Raw genomic sequence first — 21513 nt, forward strand, 5'->3', positions numbered from 1 at the left:
ATAGGTGCAGCAAACATTAAACGTCAAAAGTTGGCAAAAACCCTTCCTCATCCACTCCCATCTAACGTCGCCAATTTTATTTGATACCTAATTTTTTTTGGGTATCCTAAGGGTCTCTGTGAAACTCAGTGTCCAATACCCTTCCAATCAAAGTACTCTAGGTGGAGCTGCCAACTGATGCTGCTATCTGGAAGAATCTATTCAGGCTTGCTCTGTTTGCGTAAAAAAAAAGAAAAAATGTTTACCTCTTGCAGTTTGAGTATCACTGCTGCGAAAAAGCAAATTTACGGCGTTGTGTGCTCGCCGTCAACTATATTGGTGAGTTAAAAGCGCGTTCGTGTGAAAGTGGCGAAGCAGGGGTTGTCATCAAGGAAACCAAGAGGTTGGGTTTGAAAGTGGACGGGGAATCGATACGCCGCCGCTCCGTGCGGAACCAGTTTGCTCCGTAAGGTTGACAACGGTAAAAAAGAACAAAATTCAATCGACTCACTTTGATGCCTTTTTAAAAACCAGGCCTCAACGCACAGTGCCGACGAATTTAGGTTTTAAGACTAAAGTTAAAAATTTTAAATAAAAAAGGCAGAAAATATAATTTTGGAGCTAAATTTGAGTCTCCTATGTGAAGTAAGCTTAAGTTGTTTCAATTCTAATTATGGATGCAATCATTTGACTTAGACGCAGCTTAGCGAAAAGAATTTAACTCATGAATTGGAAAAAAAAAGAACACCAAAAAAAACGAATTAACGGTAGTGTTGAGCTCAAAAAGTCGCACAGGTATTCCACAGTCAAGATAATGACATATTTTATTTGTAATAATGAAGGTCAGAATTTATTTTCAAAATTGAGTCTTAAGGAAAGGTATTACTTTAAATCTTGTTCTTCTCAGTTTCAACTTAATACAATTTGGTTTTATTTAACCAATTTAAATTAAACATCAAGACGCGTGCGCACTCTACATTGATTAAAAAAAGACAAACCTTACTCTAAAATATAAATTCATGCGAGTGACGTATAACGCATAACGCTTGATGGGAGAAGCGCTTCGGGGGGTTGAAGTGCGAAGCTATCCACGAAGCAGTGGGGGGGGGGGGGTGGCTCCCTAGTTTACCATACTTTTATCTGAAAAAGAACAACCTTTTCGGCACCATTGATTTATATGGTGAACGCAAGAAGGAACGTTTCTTGTTTGCAGCTTTTCATCCGACTGAATATTTTCTAATATCGTGACAATTGGTCATAAAAACTTCATAATTGCCTACTGTGAGACGACACGATTCTGGCACACTTGTGCCATTTGCATTTCTTTGATACACTCTCTGGTTACGCCTAAAAAGAAAGAGAAAAATGCACGTACAGATGTTTATAAGCCTACTATTCTAGACCGGCTGCACCGGTTTTTTTCAATACTGAATCGCGCCTTTTTCAATGGTCTATTAATAGCTAATTGATGACTGTTGATGTGCCTCTTTGCCAAATCGCACTCTGAATCATTTCCAATAATCCATATCTTATTGATTTATCAAATCATCATTTTTTAAAACTTTTGAACGTGCAAGATTATCTTGCATTTACCTTTCAACCGCGTGGAGCGTGATATTACAGGTACCCTCAATTTGCACCTGCAAAAGTTCAACCGATTAGTGATTCATTCTCTACTCCGACCGCAATCAAGAAGCCTCAGTTCACGACGAGATCCTGCAATGATCTATGTGCCTACCCGTGCGTTTAAGTCTCCAAGAGCGTTGAAAAATCGCGTAGATACGCAGCTTGATAACTGACCGTACGTTGTTTTAGAATGCTTCCGATTGAGGTGGATTCCCTCTGCCAAAAGAGTTAAATCGATGAACCGAGTGACCAGTCGTAGTCATTTGTTCCTCATGTGCTAGGCTATGGATTAATTTAGTAGTCAAATCATTCTGCTGTTTACTTATTATTGTGCCGCTTTTAAGAAATGCGATAAAACGATGTACACTAAAATAATCTATTTGCTTTGTGTGGAACCATTGAATTTATCGAGTTTGTTGGTCTGTATAGTACGCAAAAACTACTTCGAAAATAGAATTTCTGTCATCTGGGTGAAATATTGTGCAGGGACATATTATGGAATATTATGTCCGGAGCAGGGACATGGAATATTATGTCCGAAGCAGGGAAAATAAAATGCCTTGTTTGATTGGCTGGTATAAGAGAAATGAAGCCTTCCACTTAAAGAGGCAGTCTTTACGGATTATGCAAAAGTCTCTGGTTTGTGAGCATCACTTTCTCTTAAAAGAAAATGACACTATCGAACCATGAAAGATGAAACGTTTAGCACGAAAGCCAAAAGCGATTAATCTGATCGTAATCGACGATAGTTTACATGGTAATCTTTGCAAATGAATATTTTGCTTGGCTCTCTCGACGAGATTCTCATCTGCATAATCTCTTTGTCAAGAGCGTGTTCGAGAGAATATTCTTCAAGCAGAACAATCGCCACCTGTAGAAATAAAGTGTGCCGAACCTTAACGTCCTCTGCACTAAAACATTCCATAAATTCAAATTTTATTTCCAAGAATCGCCTAATCACCATGTTTTCGCATGATAATGATTCTATCTGGAGAGGAGTTGAAAATCCTATATCGGCTCTGATTTTTAATGCGATCTTGAGTGGTTTTTGCGAAATCTCCTTGATTCAAAAATGTCATGTCCGACCTTTCTAATAGGTCGTTTTCGATACATCAAATAGGTGAGATTATATGGACTTCATTTTGCAATTAGGAACTATAAATTCCGGCCCGGTATAAAAACAACGTATGTGCCATTAGTTCCCCTATGCATAGAAGTGTTTTTTCAAATGAGCCAGAAATTATAGGTCCAAATTGCAAAATGCAGTCCATATGTACATCGATTGGTTCAACATGTAAACATAGCCTCAAAAGTCAATCGAGTAATCAGAGGAAACGGGGTTTTTCTGATAGATTTTTTATTCTTATGAGTACTAAATTGCATCGCGAGGTGAAATAGTTCGAAATTTTCTCATTTTCAGCTTTTCCGACTGAAATCCTGAAAGTTTTGTTGAAGGTTATGTACTATTGTTTTGAGCCAAACGATACATCGAACCACTATCGAAAACGATCTATTGATTCAATAGACCGTAATCGATAACGGTTCGATGTATCGTTTGGCTCAAAGCATTAGAACATAACCTCAAACCAAACTGTAAGGATTTAAGTTGGAAAAGCTGAAAATGAGAAATTTCCTGACAATTTCACTTTGAATTGGCATTTGGTACTCAAAAAAATAAAAAATCTGTTTCAAAAGACCCGTTCTCTCAGATTTCTGAATTGACTTTTGAGGCTATGTTAATGTTTTGAACCAATCGATATCGATACAATCTCAGCCGTTTGATGTATCGAATACGATCTATCCACCGTGCGGGGCACAGTAAAGCGACTTACCTCGTTCAGATGCGTCCATTTTCAAAAGTGCATCCGCAAACACGTGAGAATTAGGTGACAACGTCGCATCTGAGCAAGTGTAGCAGGTGCAATTATTCAGTCGCGTCGCGACGCGACGCGAAGCACCGCGACGCCCGCGCCTCAACCACCCCCTCCTCACCGCCCCGCCCCACAGCAGCGCGAAGTGTGCGCGTTATCCAACATCACAGCTTCTCTTGGGTCAGGAATTTTCTCACCGCCGCGCCACGCGCTGTCTCCCGACTCGCGCTCGGCGGTGCGCTCTCGATAATCGATTTTTTGTATGTTTCTTACGGCGCAGATCGCAATTCGATGGATCGAACTTCGATGCATGCACTCGCCTCGGGCAAAGTTCGTGAGGTGCAGCGGTTGGTGCATCGGCTCTGCGCTCCACATTTGACTGAGGCTGGCCCACCTAGCGATTCTATCATACTGCCCTGCTAAGAAGAACACCGTATGAGCCTTCAGATGTTGACAAATTTCCTCCAATAAAAACTGGAGTTACTGGAAAAATCGTGAATCTTTTTTTTCCAAAATGTTCAGACAATTTTGTACGTAATCTAATCTGAAATATCTGAAAATTTCAGGGAAACATTTTCTTCGATTGCGTCAACAATACATGTTTTATCGAGAGAAATTTGGCAACTCTTGAATGGTCATATGGCGTTCTTTCTTGGCACGGCTGCATAGGCCCGTGCCCCGTTTCCTGTTCCGTGCTCCCGTTTCTCGCACATAGCCTGCCCTCTCGATCGCAAGAACCACGTTATACTAATGTATATCCTATACATTTACGCGGTTTTTTATAGGAACACTCGTTTCCTATTTTCATTCAAAGTGTAGCTTTTTTTTAAAAAAGTAAAAAAAAAAAAAAAAAAACGTTCATGGGTTTGCGTGTTCGATCAGAGAGGGTTATTATTTAGGAAATCGAATCACTTAAATTATTTAATTATTTTAGGAGGAATCTGTCTGTTGAAATGAGTAGAAACAATGAAGAATAGGTTAGGCAAATGCCGAAACGTCATGTCGCATAATGAATGAATTGTACAAAAAAGATTCAAAGATTTGCATCAGTGAAGGACTGAATTTGGCACATAGTTCGGATATTTACATTTTATTTGAGTGCCTTCAATTCAAAACTCATTGCTTTTGTAAATTTTCAAAAGGCACGTTTTTAATTTTTTTCTCCAGAACTCAATCTGGACAACGATACGCGGAACCACTCACATCGCATCAGGGCAAGATGGGCAACAGCTCAGAGCGCCTTCGGTTGTATGCATATGCAATGTAGGCTACTCAAGAGCATGTATAGTTGTATCAAAGCAGTATGGTTATTTACTATTTAAAGGCGGAAGGCGCCTTGAATTTTTATTTTTGTATGTAATGGAACAATAACGAAATATTTTTATTCTTTCTTCTTTCTTACCTGCTTTTCATCCTCACGATACTTTTCGCAAGCTGCACTCCATGGTGGTGATTTTTCAAGACATTAGCAATTTGGTGACAAAGCGGAAAAAAGCATATTTTTTTGTTTTAAAACAAAAGTCTTTGTATAATTTCAAAAGGTAATCAAACATCGTGTCTTTTTCAAACTGTCCGTGAATGTCATCGCGTAAATGAGGAAATTTTAAATTTTATAGAAAATTTCAAAAGCATTTTCTCTTTCAAAAAAAAAAAAAAAATCTCTTCAACTCTTCAATGGACTACAGCCATCATTTATTTTTTTGAGAAGAAAATTTGCTTTCGACCGATTTCAGTTGTTTTCACAATAAAGGCATGTCATAAATTTGAGAAAAAACCCATATGGAAACCTATAACAATTGTGTCCTGTCACTAGCAGTGATCATATTTTTTTGCCTATACTTGACTAAAACATGACGCAAATCGAAGAGGACATTTGTGACGTAAAGAAGAGAAGGTGGCGAGGGCTTAAGGTTTTTTTCGAATGGATCGTTAGAGGAAGGGCAGGAGGCGTTTCACGGCATGAGTTTCACGCCGCGCCGACGACCGCTGCTGAACGCACTGTGTTCGACGCAATGCGTGAAGTATTCATGCATTCTTGTAGGCGCTAATATGTTTTACATGCCGACCGCCGCGCCGCGGGCTTCTCCTTTTCATCTCAAGTCCTCGTCATCATTTCTCCCTCGCGCCGTTCCTGGCCAAATTGCGTGTTTGGTCTCTCTCTTAACTCGATTAATTAAAGGAAACCTATAACAAAAGTGTACTATCACTAGCAGTGATCATATTTTTTTGCCCATACTTGACTAAAAAATGACGCAAATTGAAGAGGACATTTGTGACGTACAGAAGAGAAGGTGGCGAGGGCCTAAGGTTTTTTTTCTAATGGATCGTTAGAGGAAAGGCAGGAGGCGGATTCACACGCTGGACAAATGCTTTGAATAAATTAGCGCCCATTCTGTGCGGTCGGTCCCGCTCTTGGGCGTATATTTAGCCGCCGCGATCGGGCGCTACGCTGTTTAATTGCCGTGCCAGAGCATTCAAGTGCTACTATTTCCCTGCAATTACCAATTCGAAGCACGCAAGGGCCGGCACTCGGTAGCGGTAAAATTTGGCGACAACCCCTCCTCCGCCTCAATCAAGGCCGCCTTGCGCTGGTCATCAAGGATAACCAATATGGATTCGACTGACGATGAGTTTAGCAGAGAGAGTCGGTGCTTTGACACACGAAGGCCTCAGTTTTGGCGCAATGAATTCCGGGTACGATCGATTTATTTGGAAATTCAACCACTTCGCGGTTGATTTTGGAAAAAATGAAATTTCAGTCCCTCGATCAATCATTCAGGAATGTTCGCGCCAAAAATCACCCTCCAAAATCTTTAAATAAAGTCTCAAAACCTTAAAATAAGTGTATGGATTTGCATTATTTTTGGCTCAAAAATTCTTCAGTGATTGATCTGGAGAATGAATACGATTTTTCAAAATCATCCGTCCATTGATTTTTAAAATATATTGATCCCACCCAGAATTAGTTGTACCAAAGATGAAGAAAGATCCACCTTGACAAAAGCATTTATTTGTGTCATCTATATCAATCCATCCTGATCAATTGCAGGTGTGAAGCAAAAACAAAAAACACACATTTCTTAATTTTCCGCTGAGCCCTGTCTCAAATAATAAATTATTCTTAAGTAAAAAAGAAATGAAGTCGACTTGAGGTAAATTTTGGAGAAATTTACACTTAAGTTCTAAATCTTCCTCATGAGAAAAAAAAGTGAAACATGAACTTTAAGTCCATGCCTATTTGATTTGGTAAACATTTTTCGACGATTGTCATAAACGAAGCAAGTCTGTGTACATTTCTTGCCGGGAGACCAAGCAATGCAGTTTCCTCCTGTATCCGCATATTTCTCCTCCCTCCAGAGACCAGATAAATACTTCAAATGGCCGTGTACCATCAAATTAAAATTGCCACTTAATTTACGTTAGTCCAATGAAGTCCCTATCCACAATCCTTGATAAGTATTAAACTCTCCTTCCTCTCCAGACTTTCCGATCATAGCATTGAGAATACTGCATAGTGCTAAGGAAAAATGTCGTATAAACAATAGGATATTGCCAAATTTCCCCCGAAAAAATATGTATTTCTGGGAGAAATTATGCACAATTTTCCTCGAAATTTTCAGATCCTTTAGATCAAGGTAGAAATATTGCAAGGTAGAAAATTGACAAAAAATATTCAAAACTTTGTCAGAAATCTCGCGTTTTATCAAGAACACTTTGGCAATGTCTGAGGGCGCATACTACGTTTCTCCTTCATGCGGCGATAAACTGATAAATCGTGACATTCGCTCACCACGGCAAAGTTCTGACTACTTGACCACTGTTACGACTCCAGCAAATAGCCTAATTAAGGGTAATTATGTCATCCTGTCGTTGTCCCATCCAAACACGAAAGCATTGTGTCGAGGAAAAACGACGGTTCAATACTCGAGACGATCGCTTTTCTTGAAATGCAAGCACAATTTTTAGCTTATTGTGATTAGCGATTACATCAGAGAAAGGAGCCACTCCCAAGAACGGTTATAAAATGAAATTTGTCAACAAGAATCAGCATAAAGACGTCAGATATTCCAACGTGGCTTAATTGTTGTTAACAAGCACAAAACAACATGCTAGGCTGGCGTAAATTCCGAGAATATATTTATTTTATTTATTTATTTATAATTCGTGTACATAAATGCCACACGTTGTGGCTATAATACTTGTCAACCCACCCCCCCTAAATATTACACATTAATATAATATAGGTACGTAAGAACACAGGGAAGCATTAAGAATATTACAAAATTTTACAAAATAAAATAAAAGGTATAGTAAATTACAGTTAAATATTATTAAAAAAATCATTTAAAGAATAAAAAGCCTTGCCAACTAGTAAGGCTTTTAGACCAGCCATGAACTCTCTTACTTCCCATTTCAGAAGAGCTTTTCTCAGGTTCAAGGGAAGGTTGTTGAACAGTCTGATGGCAGTATGAGACACAGACTGTTCAGCAACCTTCAGGCGAACAATTTCATAATTGATGAAAGGGTTTTTCATGTTCTTTATCATGTCTTTACGAATCAGGCCGGTGTCAATGGCAAATTTTAGGCTGTCTAGAATAAAAATAGATGGAAGAGTTAAAAGTTGGTAAGTACTTTATGAATAAGGGTTTACAGTGGGAATTAAATGGTTTGTTAAATATCAGTCTTAGACATTTTTTCTGTTCAATAAGTAATTGCCCTGAGCAGTGGTTGAGACCCCACAAAACTAGGCCATACCTTAAATGTGAGATTATGTTAGCATGATAGTACATTAAACACGATGGCAGAGATAAAACTTTAGACAAGTTTCTGAGTGCCCATTTCATAGAATTAATTTTAGAAGTGACTTTCAGTACATGTGGTGACCAGTTACCATATATCTTACGATCCTAAAATCAGGGAAATTTCGGGGCCATGTATTTCTTTTATGTAGTTTTCTTAAAAGAATAAAACACGGGAGATAATTATAGGCAACGTGTGTAGTTAGGCTGAAATTAGTCAATACCGTCCAAATTATCGCTGAGCTGATATCTATTTTAATACTAAACGCAAAATTTCGTAGTCACAGAGTACGATTGGAAATTGCAAAAACCTGAATCAGCCAAACTACATCGGACGTTGCCTATAATTTCTTTTCAGATTTTGCATTTTCTACCGTAAAACTATGCAGGAGTCCGGATTTCATTTTTTTGAAGGGTCAAGTAGGTAATGTCGTGTGGTTCTCCGATAAAAATATAAAACACGAGAAGAAACTGGGCGAAGTGAAATATATACAGACTGATTCTGGTTAAATCCTTCCAAGTGATTATTAAAAACCTCTGACCTCCGCAGTTTAGAACGGTCCTCTTGTGACGGAAGTATCGACTCCTAAACGTTCAGACTATCAATAGACAAACAGGAATTGCAGGACACAATTACTGTCCGGCGACAACATCTTCATCAGAGTGTTGTCATGGTAAATGTTGCAGAAAAATTACTCGCTAATAATGATGCTCCGTTGATTATCAAAGCTGCAGTGGGTGGGAGGATTATTATCGCGCCGCCTGGAAGCAACGCAACGTAAGCAAGCACACAGTGATTAGCCGCTCGGTTGATCAATGTTGACGGTCGGTGAGGCTGTAACTTGGCATTTATGACTTATTCTATAAACGGTGATCAATTGTGAAAGTAATCAGTAACGCACCTCAATCAGAAAGCAACTACTTTACGACTCCGTTTATATCTCAGGGCGAGCTTATAGACTGATTTGCTGTCATTCCCTACTTCATAGTTCCACCGAGAAATGTGAATTATTTTGACACGATCGTTTTGCCGCACTTATAATGGTGGCAAAATGTAGCTGTGATTTATATGTGCGGCATAATATACGCTTTTGTACCCCCAGTTTATGAAAAATCTCAGTTTTTCCCCCCATTTTTTTGTTGTTTTTTTTTTGCAGAGCGTCCAAGACAGATAGAGGATTTTTCATTCATGTCTGGTTACATTCATATTTCAGATAGCCAGGGAGAGAAAAAAAAATCTGAAAATGTGACCGTGGTCCGAACTGTAAGTAACAAGGTGGTAGAAAAGTGCTGGGACAACACTGATCTGCGGTAAAATCAAGGACTTAAAATTCCAAAAATTTGTGGTTGGAGTTAAGATTTGACCTTTAATAACTGTAACATAGAGTTTTTTTAAATTTTAAATAAGAGATTAAATTTTCATTCCAATTCAAAATTTTTGGAATTTTTTGCCTTGATTTTCCCGCAGATTGGTGTGGACCCAGCACTATTAAACCACCTTGATTACCAGGAAAAGGTCTGTATCTAAGAAGATAGGGTCCAACCCTAGGCTTTCCTATTCCAATTTTCTACCGTAAGCCCTTCCAAGAATTTTTCATCCGGGGCACCTGGCTGATGCTGATGCTCGTCCTCATATACTGCGATCGAAAATTTGTCGGCTGTGCTTTCGTGTAACTGCATGCAACCGTCAGGCAAACAGTGGAACCAGTAGTCGGGGGTGCGGGAGGCGGATCGTGTTTGTTCTGCAGAAGGAACATCGAACATGCGCACGCATAGTAATTTGCGCGCTATTCTCTTCTGCGCTGCTGCCATTTGTGAAACCTGGAAATGAAAAACATAAAAGTGCTCGGCTTAAAATCTAATTAAATCGGTGGTCTGGCATAAAGCTTACAGTGCTCGCTGAAAGTCGTACTCAACAGGTGAAATCTTTTTTCTTCTTCTTTTATTTTGGGTCGCTTCACTACACTAAGCACTCGCTGTTCAGTCACCGAACAGTGTAGCGATAATACCCAACATGACGTCACAATCAGCAAACATGGAAGCGACTGATTCAGGCGCGAAATTATTCCCGATCTGATCATACCACGTGAAAGCGGGCGAAAAGTACTAAAACAGCGCATCAAAGAAAGAAAAACGGAACTTCATTAATCGCCGTTCACATAGAAGATGGCCAGGACACAGAGAAGCATTTTTTAAATGTTTTTTCCTCTTCTACTCCTGTTTCCTCTCCTTTTATCTCTTATTCCTCCTCTTGGTCCAGCTTCTTTCCTCTAATTTTTAATGTGTTCTCGTCTAACGAATGTGAAAAGTTTTTAATCCTAGTCTGTCAGATTAAAGATGAATCAGATTGATTTGTTATAAACCTTGAGTCACTGGATACACATGCACATATCGAGATTCCTGAATTGCGAAAGAATCTCATTCCGGTTTCGAAAAACCGTGGTTTATTGCACAGCATTGATGCATCGATGTGCGGAAAAGTACCTTAATATTTTGACTGATCTGAAAATCGATATACGCATTATAAAACCATTTTAATCTGATGAAGAAATGAGAGGAAACGTTCACTCCTTAATCACGTGATTAAGCAGGCAATCAACAATGCAAGATCGGAAGAAGAAATCTATTTCCGGACACTGAGGATCTGATAAACTTTGAGTTTTCAAATTTCTTTCTCAGTGTTTAATCACTAGGTACCCATGTCACGGCAGTGTTTATCGTATTTTTTCAGTGGCGCCCTGATATTAAACTTTTCAGCAATCTGATTTCTAAGAATAGGGGTGAATCTAAAGTACGTAATTCGTAATGAATTCGTAAATGAAATTCATGAAATACGTGGCGCTCAAAGGGGTGGTTGCGGGAAGAGCGTTACGGCAAAATGTGGTAAAGTATAGGAACCTACGCCACAAAAGCGTTACTAGGCGGAGCGGGAAGAGGTCGAAAAATCCCAAATGGAGCGTCATGTATTTTATGAACTTTTAATTTTCGGCAGGACGGTGTACCAGATTAAGTTCAGGAATTAGAGGATTAGTGGCGGGAATTAACCCTATCAGTGTGCTATGTCTCAGGGCCGGATTTACCTACTTGCTGCCCATGGGCCGCCTGTATTTTGCCGCCCCTTTTCATTCGTTTTAAAACATCAATAAAAACCATCAAGTGAACGTGCCGGAGGGGGAGGGGTGCATAATACGCGTTTACCTACTCGTGTTGGATACATCCTTTTACGAAAGCCCTGTGTTGACTACTAGCAAAATTTCATGGAACTTGACGCGAAAGTTAAGTTCCGTAAACCTATCTCTGTGTGGACAAGATCCTCCATTCATAAGAATTAAGCCAAAAAATTATGAAAGAACAAACAGAAATGTGGTTTAATAATTTTAACTTCCGCCGCTGCGCCGCGCCGCGCTAATCGCACTGTGTTTGGCGCAATGCGTGAAGTATTCATGCAGTCTTGTAGGCGCTAATATTTGTTACATGCTGACCGCCGCGCCGAGGGCTTGTCCTTTTCATCTCGAGTCCTCGTCATCATTCCTCTCTGCGCTGAGCTCCAGGCAAAATTGCGTGTTTAGTTCCTCTCTTAACTCGGCTAATTAAAGATGCTGTCTCTCGTATCACCGAAAAACGACAAAATTAGAAATTACTATACTCTCAGGAAAAAGAGATTTTGTTTCCTTTTCTTATTGATAATTTTTTTTTCTGAATCCGATTTTTTTTCCACCTACATTTAAAAAAATTGCAAAATTTGCCGCCATGAGCCGCGGCCCATGTGGCCACCCCCTTAATCCGGCCCTGCTATGTCTTCCTCTGTGTTATTCTGTTGTTGGTTCTGTCAGCGTGGAGGTAAACAATTCAGCACTGACATGAGTCTGCGTCGAAAAATGTTCTTAATCGCGCGCCAACGGACCAATACACGCGCACGAAAAATATCTAAGAGTGTATTTTCTGTATTTCTCACATGTTTGAAAGATAATTTCAGAGTTGAAAGTTTCTAACAGCCTTTGCGTTTTGCTTGTTTGTTCCAGAACACGATCGCCAAAATATGGTTGCAACATACGATGCCGATCGTGTGAACAACAGAAGATCGGATCCGTACAGCCGGCGATCCTCGAAGGACAAAGACAGAGACGACAAGGATGTAGTCACCGTCTCCGTGAGCACGGGCTACACGAACAAAGGCTTCAAAGGCGACAACGACAACGACCTAGCCAAACCCCCGGTAGAACCCATAGAGGACGAGTCCATCCCCAAGGGCAAATTCAAATTATCTAGGAAAGAAAAATGGCGGATCCTCAAGAACATCGCCGCCGTGAGCTTGGCGTTCATGGTCCAGTTCACAGCCTTCCAGGGCACGGCCAACCTCCAAAGTTCCATCAACGCCAAAGAAGGTCTCGGCACGGTATCCTTGTCGGCCATATACGCTGCCCTCGTAGTTTCTTGTATTTTCGTCCCCACGTTCGTCATCAAGAGGCTGACGGTGAAATGGACCCTGTGCTTGTCGCTCCTGTGCTACGCGCCGTACATCGCCGCGCAGTTCTACCCCCGGTTCTACACGCTGGTGCCGGCCGGTGTCCTGGTCGGACTGGGGGCCGCGCCCATGTGGGCCGCCAAAGCCACGTACCTCACGCAAGTTGGGGCCATCTATGCTAAGCTCACCGATCAGCCCGTCGACGGAATCATCGTCAGGTTCTTCGGATTCTTCTTCCTTGCCTGGCAAACCTCAGAGCTCTGGGGAAATTTGATCTCATCTTTAGGTAAGCGTTTTCCCATTACTATTCTACCATGCTAAGGAGGAACGCCGTATGGACGATAGAATGTTTATTTTTGAGGGAAGTTAGGAATATTTCCTTGAAATTTTCAGGAACTTCAGGTGGGATTGCGAACAAAATTATCTGGAAATTGGAAGAAAAATATTTACAAATGTTCCCGAGAATTCGTGATTTACCAAAGGAAATTTGGCAACGCTTGAAGGTTCACACGGCGTTTTTCCTTAGCACGCCAATATTGTCGTACAACACTTGATCGTCCACGGGTAGAATAGCAGTTGAAATTGTTGATATCACTGCACATAGGTGTGCTTTCAGAGACCCCCCGCAGAATTTTAAGGGGATTTATCCTGGATTTTTGGTGCGGTAGTTGGCTTGCAATAGATCGCGTCGATTAAGTAAAAAATCTTGGCATATTTTGACCTTTTTGACAAAACATCGATGAAAACCCCCGCGTGAGAGCCCACAAATTATTCGCGACGAAAAAATGTCGAAATTCTACTGTGCCGTCGCCGCTGACGTCACTGCCGCTTTATTGTTCCCATTCATTCTAATCGTCCAGAACTAACGAGCACGCCCCATCTTTCCCACCCACACATAGTTCTTTTGGTAGAAATACGTCCAAATCAAGGAGATGTCACTTGATTTGCCCCGCAGGATATGAAAACTGAGACAAACTCTTCAAAAAAGAACTCCCTCCTGCGGTGCAGCTCGAGGAATTTTGACGCTTTCCTATGCGGAAATTGCCATTTCCGCGCGGCTGTAAAGCCTACAGCGAACGATATCGGAGCCATTAACCGATGGCGCACGATTGTCCTCCTCGGCGCATTCCGACAGGCGGTTACAGCCGGTTATTCAACCAGGCTCGGAAGACGCGCTGGAAACGATGAAAACTCACTCTCGCGCGGCACGTGACGCACGCCGTCGCGCGATAATTTCACATCTTCATTAAATGTAAATCCACGCTCGCTTATGCTCTATCACTGATGCGGCCCGGTGTCGGTGTCGCCCGGTGCGCGGTCCTTGGTGCAAATCGCAGAGGTGTGCGCTGCGCCACGCCGCACCGCGCCTCACGCGGCCTCTAAAAAGCGCCTATCCTCAGAATTTTATCGACGACTTCGGATAAGTCGCTTCCGGTTCAGCTTCGCTGAGGCATAGGTACTATTTCCCGTTTTTCCGCGAGTGGTAACTTCCGGCTCTTCTCAAAGGTGTTATCATAGAAGGATGTCAGCGGCCTGATTGCTGATTTTGATAGACAAAGAAGACATAGGAGCGATCTCATTGGTTAAAATGGTTGGTTCCTGTAGACTGAGGGAGAAAATTATGGACTTATGGGCTTATCATGGTCTCTCTTTGACTGCTGTTAGTTAGTCCATTTCATACCTTCTTAATCCATTGCATCCACTCGCTTCCACCAATAGGATCCTTCCCTACACGGAAAAAAGCGATTTAGTGCTGAGCACTAACTGTTTCGATCAAATGGAGCCATCTAATATGACAGTACTGCTGAGACCTACCTAGCTTGGACTCTAATGTTGTAGGGCTCAGCACTACTGCCATACTAGCTGGCTCCATTTGATCTGAACAGTTAGTGCTCAGCACTATATCGTTTTTTCCGTGTATCCTATTTGTCTTCTTTGTCTACAGCTTTGTCTATCAATTTCAAAAATCAGTCCGCAGTATGACATATTTCTGCTGAACGGAACTATAGACGAGTGAGAAGGATGAGGTGTGCTCTTAGAAAATTGGATAAGAAACAATGTAAAAGTGGGCATGCTTCCCTTTGGAGGAATGGAATAGCGCAAGTTTTTGCACTTTTTCAGATTTTTTACCTCCCCCCTTCCCCCTTATAACGCAGCCCTACACCCCCTTTTGAATTACGTAACATCGGCTTGACCCCCCCCCCTCGAATTTTTAAAACGCTCGTTCGGGAATGGCGGAATTTTCAATTTTTTGCACGTTTTCTCAAAGTTATTTGTTTCCCCCGGCTCGGATTTGTTACGTGACCCTGAGCTCGACTCCCCCTCCCCCTTGTAACGCACCATAACGCTGGCACAAACCCCCTCCCCCCCTAAGTGCGTTACGTAATACCTCAACGACCCCTAAAAAATGTTGAGACAGAGAAGAGGTTGAAAAAATTCATGATGGATGAACGATTGTTCGCATCGCATGATCAGCTCCTAAGTGCTGGAACGTGCGTAAACTAACAAAGATTGTACATGCACTGAGAAAAAACTACGGTATATAATTACCATATTAGTGGTGTTCAATATGAACTCTTAATTAGTTGTTGCCATAACCAATGATAGAAATATTTTTACCATTAAATGGTAATTTTCAGGGCCGGATTTACCTACTTGCCGCCCATGGGCCGCCCCCTTCTCATTCGTTTTGAAACATCAATAAAAACCATCAAGTGAATGTGCCAGCGGGGGTGGGGTGCATAAGACGCGTTTAGTCGTGTTGGAAACATTTTTTGGGAAAGCCCTGTCAACACTACTAGCAAAAATTCACCGAACTTTGCGCGAACGTTAAATTTTGTGAGCCTATCTCTGCGTGGACAAGGCCTTCCATTCATAAGAAATGAACGAAAAAATTATGAAAGAACAAACATAAATGTGGTTTAATGATTTTAACTTCCGCCGCCGCGCCGCGCAGACCGCACCTTGTTTGGAGCAATGCGTGAAGAATTCCGACAGTTTTGTAGGCGCTATGAGCTTCACGCCGACGACCGTTGCTGAACGCAGTGTCTTTGACGCAATGCGTGAAGTATTCACGCAGTCTTGTAGGCGCTATGCGTTTCACGCTGACCGCACTGCGCTTGCCGCAATGCGTGAAGTATTCATGCATTCTTGTAGGCGCTATCCGTTTCACGCTGAGCCCAGTGACCGCATTGTGTTTGATGCAATGCGTGAGGTATTCATGCAGTCTTGTAGGCGCTAATATGTTTTACATGCCGACCGCCGCGCCGAGGGCTTCTCCTTTTCATCTCAAGTCCTCGTCATCATTTCTCTCTCAGTCGCGCGCGTTCCTGGCCAAATTACGTGTTTGGTCTCTCTAAAACTCGATTAATTAAAGGTGATGTCTCTTGTATCACCGAAAGACTACAAAATTAGAAATTATACTCTCAGGAAATGAGAGATTTTGTTTGTATTTTTTTTTTTCTAAATCCGATTTTTTTATAAACCTACATTTTAAAAAATTGCAAAATTTGCCGCCTCCTAGATTTGCCGCCATGGGCCGCGGCCCATTTTTACTACCGCACACTTGTAAAATTACGGTTGCTCCAGTAAAAATATCACTATTATTGGTTCAAGCCACTACTAAGAGTGCAATAAATTAAGAGTGCACTAATTAAGAGTGCATATTGAACACCACTAATATGGTAATTATAACCGTAGTTTTTTCTCAGTGCATGTGCAATCTTTGTTAGTAGAGACGATTTCTGATGAATGACCTCCTATATTTTGATTTGATACAGTGTTATCCGGTGGAGCTCACGGAGGCGGACACGACCACAACACGACGGTCTCCGAGGAGGCTCTCCGATCGTGTGGCTCCAACTTCTGCGTCCTCGGCAACAAGGGGCTCCAGAACCTGAACCGACCCCCCGATTCGGAGATCTACGAGATCAGCAGCATTTACTTAGCATGTATCGTCTTGGCCTCCATCATGGTCGCCCTTTTCGTCGATCCTCTCTCAAGGTAATAATTCTCACGCTTTACTTATTCAGTTAGTGGCGAGGCGTGTACGATCGATTATCGATATTTCCCCATTTGAAGCAATGGTAACAAATCGATTATTAAGGTGTTCGCTGCGAACACCCTGTTTATCGATCCTTTTCGATAGGTTTAAATGGCATATCAATCGATACATCGCAAAGCACGCCACGCCACTAGGGTGCATACACCGTCGTGTTGTCGAAAATAGCAGTAACGAGTGACGACAGTTTCGGAAACGATTTTTCTTGAAATTTTTTATTAATCTGGTTAAAATGATTTGAAAAATTCCCTTTAGAGAACTCAATTTGTTTTACCGGCGAAAAACGAAAGTTGACGACGAGCAAGTATTGAGGCGCTGACGTTATTTTCTACAAAACAGCGGCATGTCTACACTATCTCGTTAGAAAGCAGTTCCTAGTGAAGTTCTGCAACTGTTAGCACCCTTTTCTCCTAGAAAAAATAGTTCACAAATAAGAATAATTCATCACCAACAATATTTGAGACCTGATCCTGAGAATAAAATTCGAAGGATGGAAGAGTACAAAAAATGATGAATTAAAATATGAGAGAGAAATCAGAGAAATAGTGTTGGTGATTCAAATCAAATCTTGTGTAGAAAATTGATGCCGCGTTTGGCTACTACTTGGCAGGCCAATTAATGTTCAATTTTATGTTTGGCTCATACATTTTTCCACCGTCAATGAAACATTTGAAAGTGTGGCACTTCAGATCAGAGTCAGAGGGGTATAAGTCACAACAAATAGAGTGCCCGTATTTAAAGGAGCCTTCAACTGGCGAGAATACAATATGCATCGCACGGCGTCTACCGAATTCACTTGTAGGTCAAGTTCTGTTAGTTCAAGTTCAGTATTTTAAGACCTTCCCGTAAACAGACTATTTTACCTCAAATATGACGCCCCTGCTTAACGGAATCAGTGGCGTGGCGTGAATGATCGATTATCGATATTTCCTCCTTTGAATCCGTGGTAAAGAATCGATTATTAAGGTGTTCGCTGCGAACACCCTGTTATCGATCATTTTCCGTAGGTTTAAATGACAGATCAATCGATATATCGAAAAGCACGCCACGCCACTGAACGGAATATACCTTGCACCGATTGCCTGCATTTTGCCAATGAAACTGGATGAGTTTCCATCAGCAACCGGAAATACTAGCGGCGAGCGTTTCCGCGATGGAGCGGTAAAAATAAAAATTAGAATGTAAATTTTAAGCGGTAAATATTCATATTCCTTCTGTAACACGTCCAGGCCTCGTTAATCGTTATCACTGAGCTTGATTTTTCAAGGTTACCCAATTGATAGTCAAGTCTTACAAAAAAAAAAAAAAAAAAAAAAAAAAAAAAAAAAAAAAAAAAAAAAAAAAAAAAAAACAGTATTAAATGCAGTCTCTTTGGCCTTCATGAGTTCAATAATTATCATTACTGGGGTCTTGGTTTGAGTCAACAAAGTTTTATTTCTCCGAAATTTTTTCTGAGTGTGCAGTTGTGCACCTCATCACCAATTACCTATATAATCCACGGAGTCGTTGACCGTACAAATCTTTAGACTATTATTCTTCTCTCCTGTCCCCTTTCACCTCAAAATAATTTACTCAAGAAGTATTTAAAAGAATTTTAAAAATGAGTCAGGCTGATTAGTCTGATAAGATACCGACTTTATTTTAAAGGGTGGTTTGATGTCATGAATTTTGATTTAGGATGGCTTGTCCTAAAAAACAGATTGATACACTCTGGCTCAACTTTACAATAACGATAAATATATGATATTCCCATGTTTTTTTAGAGAGTCTTATATCACGACTTGCCGATAAAAAATTGAAATAGAACAGTATAATATAATAAATATTTTGATTGATGGTGAACTGAATCGTAAAGAAATTCTTCAATTTTCATTTACATCATTTCCAGTTTTAAACTTGTTCTGTGAAAATAATTGATCGAGCGTTTTCATGGTTTGTTGGGTTTGCCGAACAAAAAAAAAGCTCACGTTAGGTATCTAATCGCTTGCAGATGCAGAACGTCTTATTACGTGTTTGCTTTCTTTATCTGCTTTTATTTTGCAAAATAATTTACTGTATAAAGTTGATCGCCCGATATTATCTTATTCGTTTTATGTAAGCGTATACCATTTTATCGGTGAGCGTGTAGCGGTAACTTCAATTTAAAATGCAGCGGAGTGAACCTACACTAAATGGCGCGTAATGGCGATAACTGTTTGAAGCCTTTGAACTTGGATTATTTTGGCTGTAAACCGGAAAGAGGTATTTCATTATAAAAGCTACGGGACTTGGAATGATTTTCGCTGTTTAAAGATTGTGCTAAATAGCAGTTTACATCAGTATCTCCACCCTGCGCGTACAAAAATAAATCGTCAACGAAAAGATTACTTGCATCCATTTTATTTTTCATCGTAACGAGGATTCTTTTCCACCTTATTTTGCACTTATTGATCTTGCAACAAATTTGTATTTCTTCAAAAGTTAATCTTTAAAAATAGTCAAATAAGTACAATGGTTGCTCATAATAAAGACAAATACACACATTCAACATAAATTATAATTATGCACTGCATTGCAGACATTTTTTAGAGTATTTCAGGAAAAATCTCAAAATGTTCAGGAATCATGTTCCTTAGTTCGCTACTTGAAAATGGGAAGAATTTATGAAAACCTGGAATATCGACGTTCCTTTTTTGTAAAAACTCATCCAAGTAATGGGTATGAACATGATGGATGTGATGATTATTATTATTCTAGAGAGGGCTGACGTCCCAAGTAACAGTGATCGCGATTTTATCCCGATTTTATCGGTTGGTTGTCGCAATCAATTTTCATCGAGAAAATCGAGATTAAACCGCCATTTATCGCGATTTTTATTTCGAAAAAATCGCGAATTTATCCCGATAAGATGTAGGATAATCGATCAGATGTTGATGATCTTAGCGATTTTATCGCAATGTATCCCGATTTTTTCGTTAATAATGCTACGTCGGGTATTGTCTAAGCGTAGTGAAACTTAGGAAACAACTTTCCTTTTTGTTGAAACATGCAAAACTTCATTATAGTTCATTCTCACAGAATATGAAAAAAAAACTCCTGCATTATATATTATTCATAGCATTCAATGTCAGATGTAAACCCATTTAAATTTTTCGAAAATCTCCCTCAAATGTTCTAAACGCAGCCAAAAATGTTAACCAAACATTTTATACTTGAACGTTGGTTGAGATGCGCCGGAAAAAATGTTTAACCCGGGATTTTGAAACACTGTAATCGACACGCGAGTTTTACTAGTTTCACCGTTGATATCGCACATAAAAGCCGACCCCTCGTCTGCCGTGCTAAGGAAGAACGCCGTATGTGCCATCAGACGTTGCCAGATTTCCTTCTAAAAACGACGAATTTTAAGGAAAATATTAAATATTTCTCCATCGAATTTTCGGAGGATTTTTATCGAAACTTGATCTAAAAAATCAGGAAATTTCTAGGAAAAATATCCAGAACTTTCTTCAAACATAGATATTTTCTGAGAGGAAATTTGGCAACATTCGAATGCTCATACGGCGTTTTTCCTTAGCACGGCAGTAGTTGCTTCAGGCGTGAAGAAAATCTCCTCCGTCCATAATGCGCTTAGAGTTCATCGCTCGGTAGAACCGCGCACGAAAGGTAGTCACCGGGTAAATCGTAAGCGAAAATGTGACAGTGATCTGCAAAATATTTCATTCACGGATGATAATTTAATAATCTAAGAACCGGTTCTGAATAAATTAGAATTTCAGATTTCGAACCTTTTACTTTGATTGCAAACATGCACGCCCCCTTAATTCCAGTCATTGCAGTGGAGTCATTGAAGAATCCGATCGTTGTTGCCTAGCTAGATACTTTTTGTTACTGCACAATCGCAAATATATGGAACCTTCCTTACGACGGAATGAAGATCATTTCATTTTTACGGGTCATACACACCGATGTAACTTTGAATGCGTACTCCTTGTTTTGAAGGCGCTCTCAAGATAGTCGCTGTGTAATACAGTGTATGGTATCCATTGGACCAAAGCAACTTCCTAAAGAATATTTTGTGAGACCTGCATGTCTCTATAACCGCAGCACAGTCTCGTTTAAGTACGCAATTTGTCCCTAATTCTGTGTTTTCATGATTTTACTGAGGTAAATGAATCGTGAGTAACAATTGGTTCTGGTCGAAAGGTTACTACTTACAACACAGCGAGTTTTCAGATATAACTCGATTAAGTTTTAAGCAGGGCGTTTCAAAAACACAGTGTCCACCTGATTCTGCAGGATGAACAATCAAATATGATTTTTAATAAAAAAGTGCGAAAAAATGAATCAGGCGGTTATATATTACCAGTATATTTGTGACTTTTTACACTAAGAGTTTTTTTTTTTTTTCATTTTGCTATCGGAGTTATTTTTATGCTTTGTTGTGTAGCATTTAAGCCGTTCCTCCTTGGATGTAATTTCGCGCGACGAAGAAGATTGCTCACCACATCATGAATCCAACTCAATTCAATACAGTCCTTTTTTGCAACCTGCCGACGGGAGACGAGCACAATAGCAATCGAACATAAATTAGCAAATCACGCTGGTAAAAGATAGGAAACGGAAGTAAATTTTTGCACGTCCCTCTGCGTCCTTTGATGATTTAAGTGCTGCTAATTCAATTCCAGTGTTCAATGATCGATCTTTATCGTAAGTTAACTTTCTCGCGTCAAC

General features: G+C 40.3%; 1 protein-coding gene across 4 annotated transcripts in view; it reads left to right on the top strand.

Moving 5' to 3' along the window:
• The window catches only part of LOC109044236 (UNC93-like protein), a 122538-nt gene that overhangs the window by 63453 nt on the left and 37572 nt on the right, over positions 1 to 21513 (top strand). For all 4 annotated transcript variants that reach the window (XM_019061835.2, XM_019061832.2, XM_019061834.2 and 1 more), the window contains 2 exons: positions 12298 to 13026; positions 16520 to 16742. In XM_019061835.2, the coding sequence (XP_018917380.2) occupies positions 12315 to 13026; positions 16520 to 16742 (935 nt within the window). In that variant the 5' untranslated portion in view covers positions 12298 to 12314. The remainder of the gene's footprint in view (positions 1 to 12297; positions 13027 to 16519; positions 16743 to 21513) is intronic.

This window comes from Bemisia tabaci, chromosome 3, assembly GCF_918797505.1.
Source record: "Bemisia tabaci chromosome 3, PGI_BMITA_v3".
Lineage (NCBI taxonomy): Eukaryota > Metazoa > Arthropoda > Insecta > Hemiptera > Aleyrodidae > Bemisia > Bemisia tabaci.